The 16,557-nt window shown below is 45.1% G+C and overlaps 1 protein-coding gene across 1 annotated transcript in view; it reads right to left on the bottom strand.

Moving 5' to 3' along the window:
- Positions 1-16,557, bottom strand: part of LOC115480951 (unconventional myosin-If-like) — a 111,219-nt gene that overhangs the window by 31,885 nt on the left and 62,777 nt on the right. The window contains exons 4-6 of the mRNA XM_030219935.1: positions 10,204-10,298; positions 5,782-5,869; positions 1,287-1,376 (exon numbers count right to left, since the gene is read on the bottom strand). Coding sequence (XP_030075795.1) covers positions 1,287-1,376; positions 5,782-5,869; positions 10,204-10,298 — 273 coding nt within the window. The remainder of the gene's footprint in view (positions 1-1,286; positions 1,377-5,781; positions 5,870-10,203; positions 10,299-16,557) is intronic.

Here is a 16,557-nt window from a genome sequence, read left to right as displayed (position 1 = left end):
TATGACCTCTGCTGGTAAGTTATTCTAGACACCCTCCCAGCAATGTCTCCCTCCGTCCAACTTCATACCATAAACCCTAGTGTTTTTATGTAATTTATGTATTTTATTTATTTATTTGGATTTTGCTCACACCTTTTCAGTAGTAGCTCAAGGTGAGTTACATTCAAGTACACTGGGGTATTGCCCTGTCCTGGAGGGCTCACAATCTAAGCTGGTACCTGTAATGACTAGCTTGAAAGCAAAGGGCTTGAAGACCATGGGATGTTGACCAGATGACATTGGATCTGGGATCTATACTTCCAGTTCCTTATACTGGTAGTAAGTGGGGATGTGCATTCATTTGTCATGATCTTACTTAAACCTACACTATCCAAATTGCAAAGGACTGAAATACAAACAACTTACGCATCCGGCTTCTCCTACATAAGTGCACAACTATGGAATGGCCTCCCAAAAGTTTTGAAAACAACCCACGACCACCTGAACTTCAGGAAATCACTAAAAAACAACCTCTTCAAAAAGGCCTACCCCAATGACCCAACATAAACCTCTTCACCCAGCAACACAGCATGCCTATGATCGTACTGGACAATATTCAATCTTCATCCCTTCCGACCCTCCACATATACCTCATACGATCACTTTACAACCTTGTATTTGTTATCAACCAACTGGACAAATGCCTCTGACAGTACTATGTAAGCCACATTGAGCCTGCAAATAGGTGGGAAAATATGGGGTACAAATGCAACAAATAAATAAATAAATAAATTTGAAATGAGATAGGAAATATCAATGATATATCTATCCTATGTCATTTCACGTTGCTGGTAAATGAAAATAAGCTGAAAAAACATGAAATTTCATTCTGAAAGAGTGCACACTTTTAATGGCATTGCTTCCTTGATTACATAAGGAGAAAAGAAAATTCAAACAAAATGAACATTCCTGGAAACTACTTGGGAAACAACATGAAATAAAAATTTTCTGTCCTCCTCCCCCCCCCCCCACCCAAGTAGTACAACACCACATGCAAATCCCTAAAGTAATAAAGCAGAAAGAAAATGTAAATTTGTGATTAACCAGATGACTCCGTGCTACCTAAGACAGGCTGATCCAGTTCTGATTTTGCCTTTGCCCCAGTACACGTAGTTTTGATTTTCTTAAGATACCTTCCCTACCACCATAGGACTATCCCTCCATGCAAGCAACTGCCTCAGCCTGATTTAGGCAGCTTGGGGTCCTCCAGTAACTCTGCAGATCACAGGGCGCAGCTGGGTGCTTACAAAGCGGCTGGAGTTATTGTTCCTCACAGTTTTGGCATTCCCGAAGGCTTCCAGCAGGGGATTGGATTGCAGAATAATATCTTTCACATGCTGCAAGACAAAACACATACAGAGGAGAATCACAGTTTTCAGTTATCTCCATTTTCTCCTGACAATTTTGATCTAGTTTCATCCCATGGCACAGATTTCTAGTTCTGATTCCCCTAAGAAAAGTAGGATTATCTTTCCATGAATCTACCTAACCTGTGAAATGGAACCCAGTGTTCACTCTCTGATGCTGTCTGAAAAGATGAGGGGTGTGTGCATTGGAGCCGACTCTGTGGGTGCTGTGGGTGCTTGAGCACCCCCAATATTGGAAAAAATCCTTGTATGTGTCCAGGGAGGGATTATTTCCATTGGGCTTAGCACCCCCAATAATTTTGAAAAGTTGGCTCCTATGGGTGTGTGTGTGTGTGTGTGTGTGTGTGTGTGCAGTTTTAGAGCTGACAAATGACACAAGGCAAGCAGGTAGATCTTTGTCCAGTCCTGTTTTTTTGTTATTTATAGTCCCTGCTCATGCCATGTGAGCTCAGTGATACAGCTTTACCAGAATGTATCAGGATGATGGGGTTGACTATCCAGTCCAGGACTGTCTTAAAAACTCTCCCTTGGAACTGAGCCACTTGGCAGCTCTGCAGGTTACGGGGTCTCTTCTTTAGGTGTCCTATCTGGCTATGGGAGCTCATAGTCCTCATCACCTTGTTACCATGTTACCCAGTTCCAGGACAGAGATTTAAAGCCAGTTCTGGATTTCTGATATGCCATCCTGACATATTATAGGTTTACAGCACTGTTTTCAATGGGTAGACAACATATACTGTACCATATCGCTATGGGATGTAAGTTCAAAAACAGGCCTTGTCAGAAAACAACTTCCCTCCTGGAACTGGGTAGCTTGGCTGCTCTGCAGTGGTCTAGAAAAAGCTTCTGTGTGTAAACCAGTGTTTTGCAACAAATAAATGTGTGCCTCCCAAGAACTAACTGATGGACAATGTACTCCATGGGGATGTAGAGTTCTAGATAAAAGGGTGGAATCCTGTGCTGTGGATCCATTCAGATATTTGTGTGGTCATTGGCTAGTGTTTAGGGCAGTGGTGGCCCTACCATTAGGCCACTTGAGGCGGGGGCCTCTGGTGGCACTCTTCTGAGGCGGCACTACCCCCAGTCCTTCCTTCCCCAACCCCCTTCCTCTACTGCGGCCCGCCTTTCTAACATAACTTCCTGTTTCTTTTGAGGCGGGCCGCAGTAGAGAGAAGGGACCAGGACCGGCGGCAGCACAGTCTATGGGAATCTCACTGATCCCGTTGTCACCATCGCCTTTTAAAAAACAAGAAAAGAAAAGGTAAATTCAGGGAAGGGGATTAGGAAAGGAAGGGAGAAGATATCAGATCGTGGCAGGGGGAAATGGAGGAGGAGTCAAGGTGGCAGCTCATTCCTTGTCTCAAGTGGCAGATTGTCTTGGGCCACCCCTGGTTTAGGGGGTAATTTTATAACTGGGTCCCTCCATTTAGGTACTATTAGGTTGTGCAGTAGGACCCTTTTCTATAACAGAACCCAAGGCGCCTTGGTTCAGTTGTAGAATACTAGTGTAATTCAGTATTGGCGTGCTTATCATCTAAGCATCTGCACTTATGCCAGCCATAGAGCTAGTATAAGTGTGAGTGCCTACATTTGGCAGCAATGCATATAACTTACAGTATTCTGTAAGTTACATGTGTAAGTGGGAGCCCTACTTATGTCCTACCCATGCGTAGACCTCTTTGGATATGGTTTTCTTACGGCTCTGAGACTTAATGCATGTTCTGACTTGATACATTTCATGACGTTGTAAAATATATTGACATTCAATACAGATACTTGACTCCTGAGGAAGGCACTTTTGTTGGCAAAACACGGTCCGTGTCAAGTCTACTGTATCTGGTCCTTCAATAAATTATACTACAATCAACCTCTAGAGACTTTTGGGCTCATTTTCAAAAGAGAAGGACGCTCATCTTTCGACACAATCGGAAGATGGGTGTCCTTCTCCCAGGGTCATCCAAATCGGTATATTCGAAAGCCGATTTTGGATGTCCCCAATTGCTTTCCGTTGCAGGGACAGCCAAAGTTCAAGGGGGCGTATCAGAGGCTTAGCGAAGGCGGGACTTGGGCGTGCCTAACACATGGACATCCTCGACCCATAATGGAAAAAAAGGGCGTCCCTGACGAGCACTTGGACGACTTTACTTGGTCCTGTTTTTCATACGACCAAGGCACAAAAAGGTGGCCGAAATGACCCGATGACCACCGGAGAGAATAGGGGATGACCTCCCCCTATTTCCCCAGTGGTCACTAACCCCCTCCCACCCTCAAAAAATATCTTTAAAAATATTTTTTGCCAGCCTCAGATGTCATACTCAGGTCCATCACAGCAGTATGCAGATACCTAGAGCAGTGGGTGCAGTGCACTTCAGGCAGCGGACCCAGGCCCTTCCCCCTCCCTACCTGTTACATTTGTGGAGGAAACAGCGAGCCCTCCAAAACCCACCACAAACCCACTGTACCCACATCTAGGTGCCCCCCTTCATCCATAAGGGCTATGGTAGTGGTGTACAGTTGTGGGTAGTGGGTTTTAGGGGGGGTTGGGGGGCTCAGCACACAAGGTAAGGGAGCTATGATCCTGGGAGCATTTTATGAAGTCCACTGCAGTGCCCCCTAGGATGCCTGGTTGGTATCCTGGCATGTCAGGGGGACCAGTGCACTAGAAATGCTGGCTCCTCCCACAACCAAAAGGCTTGCATTTGGTCGTTTCTGAGATGGGCGTCCTTGGTTTCCATTATCATTGAAAATCAGGGACGACCATCTCTAAGGATGACCAAAATTTCAAGATTTGGGTGTCCCTGACCGTATTATTGAAACGAAAGATGGACGTCCATCTTGTTTCGATAATACGGGTTTCCCCACCCTTCCATCGGGATGTTTTGCGAGGACGTCCTCAGCAAAACTTGGGCGTCCCTTTCAATTATGCCGCTCTTTGGATGGTTGTTTGGCCTACAACCCTTCCCTACTTCTTTAGTATGTTATTTTATCCCATCTCCAGCTTGTGAATGGATAGACAGTTTGTAAATGTACCTCTTCCTTGATGGGGGGGGGGGGGGGGGGTAGAGTGTGTGTGTGTGTGTGTGTGTGTGTCACTCCCACTCCCACTTGGGTCTTCAACCTCTTGGGAGCGCCATCTGCTAGTTGTATGAGGTACAGACTTCTGAAACTACTCAAACCACTAGCTCTGCCCCTAGCTTCTCAAGCAGTATACCAAACACTGAGGCTAATGGTTCAAAAGGCTAAACACTTTAATTAGTCTTAGAAAAACATAAAGGAAAAATATACTTCTATTCAATGTATACTAGACAGGGTTCCTGTATATCTTTACCACTTCCCAAATAAGTACATGGTTAGTCCCCAGGCCTACTTTCTTAATCCATACAGTCTCCACCTGCCTTGTCAGTATATGGGATCTTCCCCTCCCCCACTCTCTGGTATAGGATTTGCACTCAGAGCTAGAGGCTGGATTACAAAAAAGAGGAACTTTAACAAACCTTTGAAGCCATGTTTTGGCTGTTTTAAAGCCTACCTTCCAATCTTTCCCTGAGCTGTATTCCTACCACTTTGATTTCAGGGCTTTTGGAATACCTCATACAGGTTCAGTTACACAACAACTCCACACAGGGAATTCTATGTCCTTTTTCCAGTTGGGATACGAGCCTTCCAAAATATTAAACCCTTTTATCTTCTGGGCCTCAAGGGAACCCATTTCCATTTCCAGCTTCTCTGTCACTGAGGAACCCTTCCCCCTTTCCAGACTTCTCTGCCCCTGAGGAACCCTTCCTCCTTTCCAGGCTTCTCTGCTCCTGAGGAACCCTTCCCCATTTTCAGGCTTCTCTGCCCCTGGGGAACCCCTCCCCATTTCCAGGCTTCTCTGTCCTTGGGGAACCCTTCCAGGCTTCTCAGCCCCTGCTAAAGCCTTCTAAAGGCTGACTGAAACCATTAGTTCCAGCCATAACCGAATCTGTAGCCAAAATCCGCTGCTCGGTTTTAGCTGGAACTGATGCTGAAACTGAAAACCCTGCCCACCCCATCGTGGTAGGAGCCAGTCAGCCAGCCACCTACCCACCCGCCCACAGAAAAACGGGTCCCTCCGGGCCTCCGCTGCCTTCCCCTCAGCAAAGTCCTGACCTCCACCGGGTGGCCCAGGCGTACCTTAACAGGTTTTGGTGGTCTAGTGGTCTCTTTGGGGACGGTGCCGCTGCTGAATCAAAATGACTGAGAAGACTTCCTGTGGCAGCCTCCCAAGACTACCATGGGAGGTCTCAACAGCCATTTTGAGATTGGTACCAGCATAAGACTCCATTCTCTAGCATGAAGAGTATCATTCTTCATGAACACTGACATCACTAAAGAATGAAAGCACAAAAGGTACCTGGACTTTGTCACCTCCTCCAGAGACTTTGGATATGTAACCCATGATGTATTTTGCTGCCACAGTTTTTCCTGCCCCACTTTCTCCACTGTGAAGATATTAATTAAAAAAAAAAAAAGTATATGAGAGCAACTGTAATATAATGAGCCACAGTATGAACCATATAAAAGTCTTAAATGTAGATAGTAACATAGTAAATGACAGCAGATAAAGACCTGTATGGTCCATCCAGTCTGCCCAACAAGATAAACTCATTTTACATGGTATGTGATACTTTATACGTATACCCAAATTTGATTTGTCCTTGCCATTCATAGTAACAGATGTACAGAAGACATGATGAACATTTGTATTGGGATGTATAAAGGGAGTACTGACATATGTTAAAACGCTGAAGAAATGGAAGAAGGAGGCTATCCTGTTTATTTTTGAACGAGAAGGCCGGCCATCTTCTGACACAAATCGGGAGATGGCCGGCCATCTCCTGAAGCCGGCAAAATCGGTATAATCGAAAGCCGATTTTCGCCGGCTTCAACTGCTTTCCGTCGCAGGGCCGGCCAAACTTCAAGGGGGCGTTTTGGCAGGGTATGGAAGGTGGGACGGGGGCATGGTTACGAGATGGCTGGCTTCGGCCGATAATGGAAAAAAGAAGGCCAGCTCTGACGAACACTTTGCTGGCTTCACTTGGTCCATTTATTTTCAGGACCAAGCTTCAAAAAAGTGTCCAAACTGACTAGATGACCACTGGAGGGAATCGGGGATGACCTCCCCGTACTCCCCCAGTGGTCACCAACCCCCTCCCACCTTCAAAAAAAAAAAAATTAAAAACATTTTTTTGCCAGCCTCTATGCCAGCTTCAAATGTCATACCCAGCTCCATGACAGCAGTATGCAGGTCCCTGGAGCAGTTTTAGTGGGTGCAGTACACTTCAAACGAAGCCAACACCCACAGAAGGTGATCTCTCCACAGGAGAAACGAAAGCCAAAACAAACAGTGGATCCAAAAGAGTCCTCTCACAAGTGGTGTTTCCTTAAACAAGGTCTTTATTTCAAATCAATAAAAAGAACACGACACGAATCGTGTTTCGGCTGTAAAGGCCTGCGTCAGGGGTCTAATTAGTGACTCCTAATTCAGAAGAGCTGTTTTTTAGGGTAGAATCTTTTCCCTTCTTCTACCAGGCTCTCCTCCCAAGCAGCCCTCTGCTGTTTCACCTCCTTTCCTTTCAGTTTAGTCAGAGCAGCAATCTCCATCAGCAATTTGTGAAGTCCACTGCAGTGCCCCCTAGGGTGCCCGGTTGGTGTACTGGCATGTGAGGGGGACCAGTGCACTACATATGCTGGTCCCTCCCATGACCAAATGCCTTGGATTTGGCCGGGTTTGAGATGGCCGGCCTCGGTTTCCATTATCGGCGAAAACCGATGCCGGCCATCTCTGACATTTGGCTGGCCCCAACCGTATTATCGAAACGAAAGATGGCCAGCCATCTTTTTTGATAATACGGTTCGGGACTGCTGTTTGCGGCGCTGGCCATCTATGCCGTTCGATTATGCTCCTCTACATTTCCTCCAGATGAATGTATAGGGTTGCTGTAAAGAGAAAAGTTAGAAAAAGACAAAGGAGTCGATATTCAAAGTGGTTTAAATGGCCAGAAATGTCTCTTTGCTGTTGAAATCGCTTGTCCGGAGCTAACTGGGCATATTTAGCGGCACTACACTGGATAATGTTGCTGATTATGCCCAGAAATGGACCTAAGCTGAAACCAGTTATTTTGTGGGCGGTCCAGGGGTGGAGTCAGCACTTAAGCGGTTAAGTGCCATGATTCATGAGGCATAAGGTAACCGCATAAAACACAGTCCTATCTTTATGCAGTTTGCCTTAACTGGTTATTGAGCTTAACCAGATAAGTTTTATCTGGCCACCTATGCCAGGATATTCAATGTAGGTGCCCAGACATGGCCCAGCATTGAATATCTGGGGATAAAGCCGGTGATGAGCACCATCAGCTGAATATCTACTCTAAAGTAATATTTAAAAAAAAATGAATGCAGTTTACCTTAACAGTGAATGAGCTGCTCAGTCCCTATTAAAGCAGTATTGCAAATGTGTTTAGCACAGGTGCTGGCAGTAGTGTGCTTAATGCTGCACTGCACCATGAAAAAAAATGTCTGTATTCGATGACTAGAAAAATACTTCTGTCATAAGACAGCTGCTGAAAATCTCTTTCTTTTCCTACTTCTAAAAGGCATAATTCTGTTCTGCTCTGTTCACAGTTCATCTTTATTTAATAGATGATCAATCACACTCATATTAGAAGAGTGGCCTAGTGGTTAGAATACTGGTCTTGACATCCAGAGGTGCCCTGTTCACACCCCACTGCTGCTTTTTGTGAACTTGCCCCGGGTACAAAAGAGTATGAGCCCTCCAGGGACAGGGAAATACCCACTGTACCTGAATGTAACTCACCTTGAACTACTACTGAAAAAAGGAGTAAGTAAATCCAAATGAACATTAAGTGGTTTACAATGAAAATAATAATAGGGGCTGATATTCAGCCAGCGGTTAAAGCTCAGTGTTGGCTCTGAACCATGAAATTCGATGCCATGTATTATCCGGTGATTGGCACTGAATTTCTGGTTTAACCGGTTAAGCTGATATTCAGCTAGTGGTTAAAGACAGGAATGCTATTTACACGGTCCTACTTAACCGCTAAAGGCTGTCCTAACTTTGGCTGGTTAGTTATCTGGCTAGCACTAACTGGATATCTTCTGGCTCCATCCAAGCTCCATTCATGGGACCACCTTATTACTGTTCAAATAGTGCCAAGGTGGTCAAAGAGATTATTCAGTTGAACTTGCAGTTAATGCCACTGAATATCCCACTAACTGGCACGCATCTGTGAAGGTCATTCTTAGGTGTGTTTTTTCAGAACAGTGACTCATCAGAGCTTTTCACTAGAACATAAGAAGTGGCAAGCAGTGTTCTGTCTTCCGACAGCCTTACACTAGAGCTTTGGCTTTGACATGCAGGTCCAGAACAGTGGGCTATCGCACCCAGCATCCTGTTTCTTGGAAGTGCAAGATAGATCCTATGGAGGAGATCTGTTCTCTGCTCCTCACTCCAGCTACCAGCAAGAGGAAGTGAGGATCCCCAGGCCTGCCTGGCTAACAGTGAATGAACCTATCCAGAAACTTGTCCAAAGTTAATCTAAAAGCTGCTTTATAAGCGGCCTTGAGCGTGTCCTCCTACAGCAAATTCCACAGCGTAGTTGTGCATCGAAATAGATGGCTGAAGTAGTCAGTGGTCAGCAGCAGTGTAAACTATGATGAGCACGGTTTGATGACCTGATTTTTACTATATTTCTCAGCTCTCTTATTCCAGATGCGCTTCCTTGCCACTCAGTTGGGTACAATAGATACTGAAACAGAACCAAGCTTAGTGATTTATGGGGCTCTTTTACTAAGCTGCATAAGGGTCTACATGCGTACAGCGCATGCCAAATCGGTGCTACCGCCCAGCTAGCGCTTGAGCCGGGTGGTAATTCCAAATTTGACATGCGCCGAATTTTCCATTTTCTACTGCGGGCTGCTTACCCGGTGGTAAACAGCAGTTGGCTCACGCTGCATGCTTACCAGGTGAGTAGCGCATGAGACCTTACCATTAGGTCAATTGGTGGTGGTAAGGTCTCATGCAGAAAATGGTCGCGTGCTGGTTTCAATTCTAGTGCATGTCCATTTTCCGGCCCCTTAAAAAAAGGCCCTTTTTCCTAGATGCGACAAAAAATGGCCCAGCGAGTGCCCAAAAGATGAGCACACACTACCACAGGCCACTTTTAACCACGGCTTAATAAAAGGACCCCTATGTTAGGGATAATGAAATAGCAAAAAATCAGTCTCAGATCTGGGAGATCTTAGCCTGACCCAAGCTTGGAAAGAATCAGCAGACATTCCCAAGATGTACCTGCAGTAAGCATTTGATTTTTTTGTGATCCACAGAAATTGGTAGCAGACTTGTGCTGGCCCACTGTGGATTTTCTCTGCACCTTAATGCAACCCCCCTCCCCCCAATCCATAATCTAATACTACAAGACATGTGGATTTTACATGGTCTTGTCAAATTTTGTGCATCTTTAGTTAAAGCAATGGGCTTGGAACCAAGAGACTTGACCTGAAGTCTGCCTTCTGCCAAGGATGCTCTCTGAATGAGGGGAGCATCCCGTTGTCTCTCTGTACTGTAGGCACCCACTCGGACTGCAAGCTCTCTGAAATTGAGGGCAGAGCACTATATGATGTCTTATCCAAGGATAAATTGTAGATGCTGAAATAACTAATAAACATAATATAGGTGAGAATGATATTGAAGGCTGTAGAAACATACCTGGGGGAGACAATGCATCAAAAGGCAGGAGGCAGAGACAAAGTTTACCTGATAATGACACATTGATTCTCACTATCAATAAGCATATTCCTGTACATATTGTCCGTCAAAGCGTAAATATGAGGTGGATTCTCATACTGAGCCTGGAGGGCAAAGGGAACAAAATAGAGAATCAGTGCACACCATTGTACAACATAGTAACATAGTAAATGATGGCAGATAAAGACCTGTATGGTCCATCCAGTCTGCCCAACAAGATAAACTCATTTTACATGGTATGTGATACTTTATATGTATACCCGAGTTTGATTTGTCCTTGCCATTCTCAGGGCACAGACCATAGAAGTCTGCCCAGCACCTCTTCTTGTACTAAAAGTTCTGAAGCTAACGTCAAAGCCCCTTAAAATTTATACTCAAGCCCATCCATATCTATTCAGTCATGGTCAGGGTGTAGACTGGTAGCACTGGTTTCGCTTCCCAATTACTGGCGTCGCCACCCAATCTCTGCTAAGATTCCGTGGAACCATTCCTTCTAAACAGGATATATTACAAAATTCTTTGATTGTATTCCTTAGTGGAACACGTGACTTTAGACATATCTGTTTTGGAGAACTTGGTCAGCTGGTGGGAGAGCACAGAGATATTCTGGGCTTTTATGATAGATTTCAAATGATTCTGATAGTGTCAGATGTCATCGGGGATTTTGTAATTCATGCATGACTTACCCTCTTGCTAAATGCAGGGAGGGCAACATTCAAAACCATTTCCATGTTTAAAATGACATTTTAATCGCAGAAATGCACTCTTTGAAGATTGCCCACTCTCTATGTGGGCCCTACTTGGGGGAGGTGTTAGGTTGGGGGAGGTAATGATGGGCCCGATATTCAGCCAGCGATGATCAGTGTTTTGTTGACCACCACTGGCGCTATTCCTGTAAATTCAATGTCAGGCCATGTCCAGGCTCCGGCATTGAATTTTCAGATATACGGAGCTGGTGAAAACATGGTGCAATATTTGACACTTAATTGGCTATGAAGAACCACATAAAGACAGGACTGTTTTTATACAGTCCTATTTATGCAGTTATCTTAGCCAGTTATGTGCTGAAAATTGGCGCTTAACTAACTAAGTGCCAACTCCGCCCTGGAATGTTCCCCAAAATAGCTGGTTTCGGCTTGAGTGCTATCCGGGCATTTTCAGTGACATTATCCAGTTTAGTGTTGCTAAAATGCCTGGTTAGCCTTGGACAGGTGATTTAAATGGCCAGGTGAGGCTCCTGCCTTTTAAATCATTGTGAATATTGTGCCCAATGTGTAACTTTAGGTGGAAATAGTACCTACATAAAAGCAAGTGTGAATTTCTACAGTACACTTTTCCTGTTGAAGGAATCAGAGCATAATAATAATGGATCTGTTATTCAAAAAAAGCTGAGTTCTTACATGTAGGCTCCTTATTTAGCCTTCTAAAATTGTGCCCTATTTTGAGTGAAACTTAGAAGCCTAACACTTCAGCTGAAAATCCATCTTAATTTAGGAGCTTAAAAGTTACAGGGGTAATATTCAGCCTGCAGTGGTAAGTAGTACTTAAATAAATTCCCTGGGCCTGGCCTCAAAGGGGGGTCCAGGGCCCGGCATCAGTAAGCTTCTTCCTGCCTGCCTTCTTCCAGGTCTGTTCTTTCTTGCTCCTGCATGCCACCCAGGACCTGGATGATTGCATTAGCATGATATCGCGTTAATGCAGTTATCCGGGTCCCAACTCCAGGCACGCACAGGAGTGCAGAAGAGGACAGACCGTGGGAACAGGCAGGCAGGAAGAGGCTTGCTGGTGCTGGGCCTCCCCTTGGAGGCACAGACAGAAAGGTAAGGGGGCGGGCAGTAGGGAGAGGGATGTTGGTGTCAGTGTCTGGGGGGCCTGGGGGCAGTAGGCCACCAGGGCAGGCCTTGGCTATTGGGGGGGAGCTGAGGGGTCCGGGGGTCCACCGGACCCCCAGGACTGATGGTGGCAGGCTGGGCTGACATTAACAGCCCGGGCTGCCTGGCATGGACAGAGGGGGAGGAAGAGAGCTTTAACCCTAATGCCAGCTCCTAGTTGGCATACGGTTAAGGCACTATTTCACCCATATGATCAGAGCGCAGTGCTCTGATCCAGGGGCGTAGCCAAACACCCAATTTTGGGTGGGCCTGGGTCCAAGATGGGTGGGCAGAAGAACCTTGCCCCGTCCCACAGGTGATTTGGTCTCTCCTTCTCTCACCTGCATGCCATATGGTCTCTCAAACATCCCCCTCTCCTGTATACCTTTTAAATAGCATATTTTCACCAGAATCGAGCAGCAACTAATACACACTGCTCATGTTGGCCCCACACCCTTCCCTCTGATGCAACTTCCTGTTTCCACCTAGGCAGAAATACATCAGAGGGAAGGCTGTGGGGCTGGTGCGAGCAATATGTATGGCACTGCTCACTGCAGGCGAAGATCTGCTACTTACAAGGTATGCAGGAGGGCACATCATAGGTATGCTGCTACTGGGTGGGCCTGAACCCAAAGTGGGTGGGCCTGGGCCCACCCAAGCCCACCCTTGGCTACGCCACTGCTCTGATCACACGGGCGGAATACCGCACAGCTCATTTAAATGAGCTCTGTGGTATTCCCTGGTGTGCTCGAGCCAGACCCCTCTGCTCACCCTGCGCTGGTAAATGCGGGTTCTAGTTCAGTGCTAGTCTGGCGTTAGTGGTGTCTAAGCACTGGCATTTACCTTTGATCATCGGGGCCTTAGAAAATTGTCTTCTTACTTATTGTTCAGGAAATCTCTTAAGACATATCTTTTTCCTGATCGATGCTTGAGTCTTACAATGGTGTTTAAGTCTATTCTGTAATTCCCTCAATTGTTGATGTCTAATTCTTTTGTGAGCTGCGTAGAATCCTGTGAAATATGCGGAATATAAGACCCTTGATGGTATGGTATGTTTTGTGTTGCTTATTACTGTTATAATTTTCTTTTGTTTCCTACTTAGAATGTAACATTAGAAATCTTAATTAAAAGAAAAATCTAAATTGAAATTTAATTAAACTAAAAACTTAAATTATACTACACAGGAAATGAACATGTTCAGAATGCTGGCAGGGGTGGGGTGGAGGATTTTACAAAGGATTTCTGTACCCAGAATAGTGTCTTAGGCGCAGAAATAGGCCTTTATAAAATTTTCCTAAGTAGAGAGGTGTGGTAGCCGTGTTAGTCCACTCTTAAAGGTTATCAATAGAAATCAAACAAAATAAAACATGGAAAAGAAAATAAGATGATACCTTTTTTATTGGACATAACTTAATACATTTCTTGATTAGCTTTCATAGACGAAGGGCAACCTTCGAAAGCTAATCAAGAAATGTATTAAGTTATGTCCAATAAAAAAGGTATCATCTTATTTTCTTTTCCATGTTTTATTTTGTTTGATTTCTATTGATAAAATTTTCCTGGTTGTACATGCATAAAAGAATGTGCATAGATCAAACTGATGCATATTTTATGTATTCCTAAAGCAATTCCAGAAATTGAATTTTAATGCATGCATTTTCCATTTTATGAATTTAGTACTTTTCATCTTTCACTTATATGTAGTTTTGATACTGTCATTTTTTGCTTATACCTGCTCTGAAGAAGCTTCTGTCTTTGGAAGCTTGTCAAAAAAATGCATTGTAAGTCCAATAAAAAAGACATCACTTTATTTTGTTTTGTTTCTTTTATTAAAGTGGACTAACATGGTAACCTTTATCCATTTTATGCAGAATGCACATTCATGCAGATATTTAGACTGCCCCAATTTGACTGTCCCTACTTGACTGACTGTAAATTTGTCCTTTAGATTGTAAGCTCTTTGAGCAGGGACTGTCCTTCTATGTTAAATTGTACAGTGCTGCGTAACCCTAGTAGCACTTTAGAAATGTTAAATAGTAGTAGTAGTATATTTAAATCTGCTCTGAAGGGGATGTTAATATGTTATGTACATCTTAGTTTTGTGAGGTATGTGAATGGAAATCTATAAGATTAAGTATGTGTTCACTGAAGCCTGAGGGGCCCTTTTGCTAAGCTGCAGTAAAAGGGGCCTTGTGCCAGCAGCGGCGGGAGCCATTTTTGCCACGCACCAGGGCCCTTTTAGAAACATGATGGCAGATAAGAGACAAATGGCCCATCCAGTCTCCTTTCCCTAAGAGATCCCAGGTGCCTGTCCCATATTTTCTTAAATTCAAATACAGTCCTCGACTCCACCACTTCCACCGAGAGGCTTTTCCATGCACCCACCACCCTTTCCTTGAAAAAGTACTTCCTTAGATTACTCCTGAGCCTGTAACCTCTTAACTTCATCCTAAGCCCCCTCATTCCTGAGTTTTCCACCTCCTGTACATTAATGCCACAGAGGTATTTAAACGTCTCTATCATATCCCCTCTCTCCCACCTTTCTTCTAAAGTACACATATTGAGGGCCTGAAGTCTGTCCACATACGCTTTGCGACAGAGACCACTGACCAATTTTGTAGCCGCTCTGTGGACCGACTCCATCTTGTTTATTTCTTTTTGTACATGTGGTCTCCAGAATAGCACACAGTATTCTAAATGGGGCATCACCAACGACTTATACAAGGGCACTATCTCCTCTTTTCTACTGCTGGCCATTCCTTTCCCTATGCTTTCCCTGAGCATCCTTCTGGCTTTGACCATCACCTTTTCTATCTGTTTGGCCACCTTGAGATCATCCAACACAATGCAGCAGGTAAAAAGGCTGAAAAAAGAAATGGTCATACGGTAAGTTCGCACTTGCTGTGCGGCCATTTCGGTGGGGGGGAGCACTTACCGGCTCCCACACTAACCCAGCGTTAACTGGACAGCGCACAAAACTGCCCAATTATCATCAGTAACCCCATGCGTAAATATTTAAAAAATATTTCCGCTAGCACCAGAAATGGCGTGCACTGGGGCCCCCTTGTTGGGACGGCGGTAGTTCAGTGGCATTCCAAGTGGGGCTGGCACCCGGGGCGGATTGCCGATGCGCCCCGCCCCCCGGGTGCAGCGCCCCCCCCAATGAAGCGCGGACCCCCCCCGCCGGGTGCACGCCACCGGGGGGGGGGGGTGCCGCGTGCGCCTGTCCTTTGTTGTTCCATGCTTCTTCTCTGCCCCGGAACAACCTCTTCCGGGGCAGAGAAGAAGCATGGAACAACGGAGGACAGGTGCGCACGGCACCCCCCCGGTGGCATGCACCTGTGGCGGACCGCACCCACCGCCCTCCCTAGGAACGCCACTGCGGTAGTTCCAGGTTGCCGAGCAGCAACACTGTAGTAAAAGGGCCCCTTCCCTGGCTACCGTCATTTTTTAAGGACAAGGGTGTACAGCAGTGGTTCCTAAATCTGGTCCTGGAGGCACCCTCGCCAGTCAGGTTTTCAGGATATCCACAATGAATATCCATATGAAAGACTTGCATGCAGTGGATGCAGTGCATGCAGATCTCTCTCATGAAGATTTATTTTGGATATCCTGAAAACCTGACTGGCTGGGGTGCCTCTGGGACCAGGTTTGGGGACCACTGGTTTACAGAGCTTCAATGAGACTGAAATGAAACTAGAATTACTTTACTTGTTCTGAAAATCCGCCCTTCTCTAATGGAACTGGCATGAGTTTCCTGTTTTTGTTTGCTCTCTGACACCTGCCTCTGAGTGATATGCCTACCAGACGTGTGGGCAGGGCTTCCTGCAGTGACTAATCACCAGAAAGCATCAGTGAGATACCATCAGAAGGATTTTGACCTATTGAAATAGAAAACATATCTTCTACTCAGCTTGGCCTTAAAACTTTCTATTTTATACTATGAATAATGTTTTTATTATATAATATTTATTTTTTAATGTTTGATAACTTGTACTATTATGTCTGGTTGAAAGGCTTTGTCCCTGACCCAAGAGCTCTGTCTAGGACGGTGAATCAGGGCAACATCAGGCATAGTATTCCTCTTGATACAAAAAGCCTTTTATATGCAATTAATTGTTCATCACTTTTGTGATCTGCTGTTGTCCCTGCTGGACAAAGCACTACAGATTTCTGCCTGCTTTTGTTTGAGAATTTAGAAGGAAAAGTTATTGGGGGGGGGGGGGGGGGGGGGGGGGAGGGCATAGGAAGAGGAGGTTAAAAAATCTTAATACTTAAATAAATATATGATATAAGACAAAGTGCTATTCCAGCTATTCTGAGCCAATCATCCTATACTTAAGATCTGGAAAGGGGTATTTTCACTGAATTATTTCTTTGCCTTTCTCTGGATTACACCATGGAGATAACTGTCAGGCAGTCAGGATACAGTTGGATTTGATGGACTTCTGGTCTTCTTTCAGGCTAACCAGCAGATGATATTGCACATACA

Source organism: Microcaecilia unicolor, chromosome 11 (genome assembly GCF_901765095.1).
Source record: "Microcaecilia unicolor chromosome 11, aMicUni1.1, whole genome shotgun sequence".
In the NCBI taxonomy this organism is placed as follows: domain Eukaryota; kingdom Metazoa; phylum Chordata; class Amphibia; order Gymnophiona; family Siphonopidae; genus Microcaecilia; species Microcaecilia unicolor.
The sequence above is the reverse complement of the archived record's forward strand: the minus strand, read 5'-3'. Positions and strand labels throughout refer to the sequence as shown.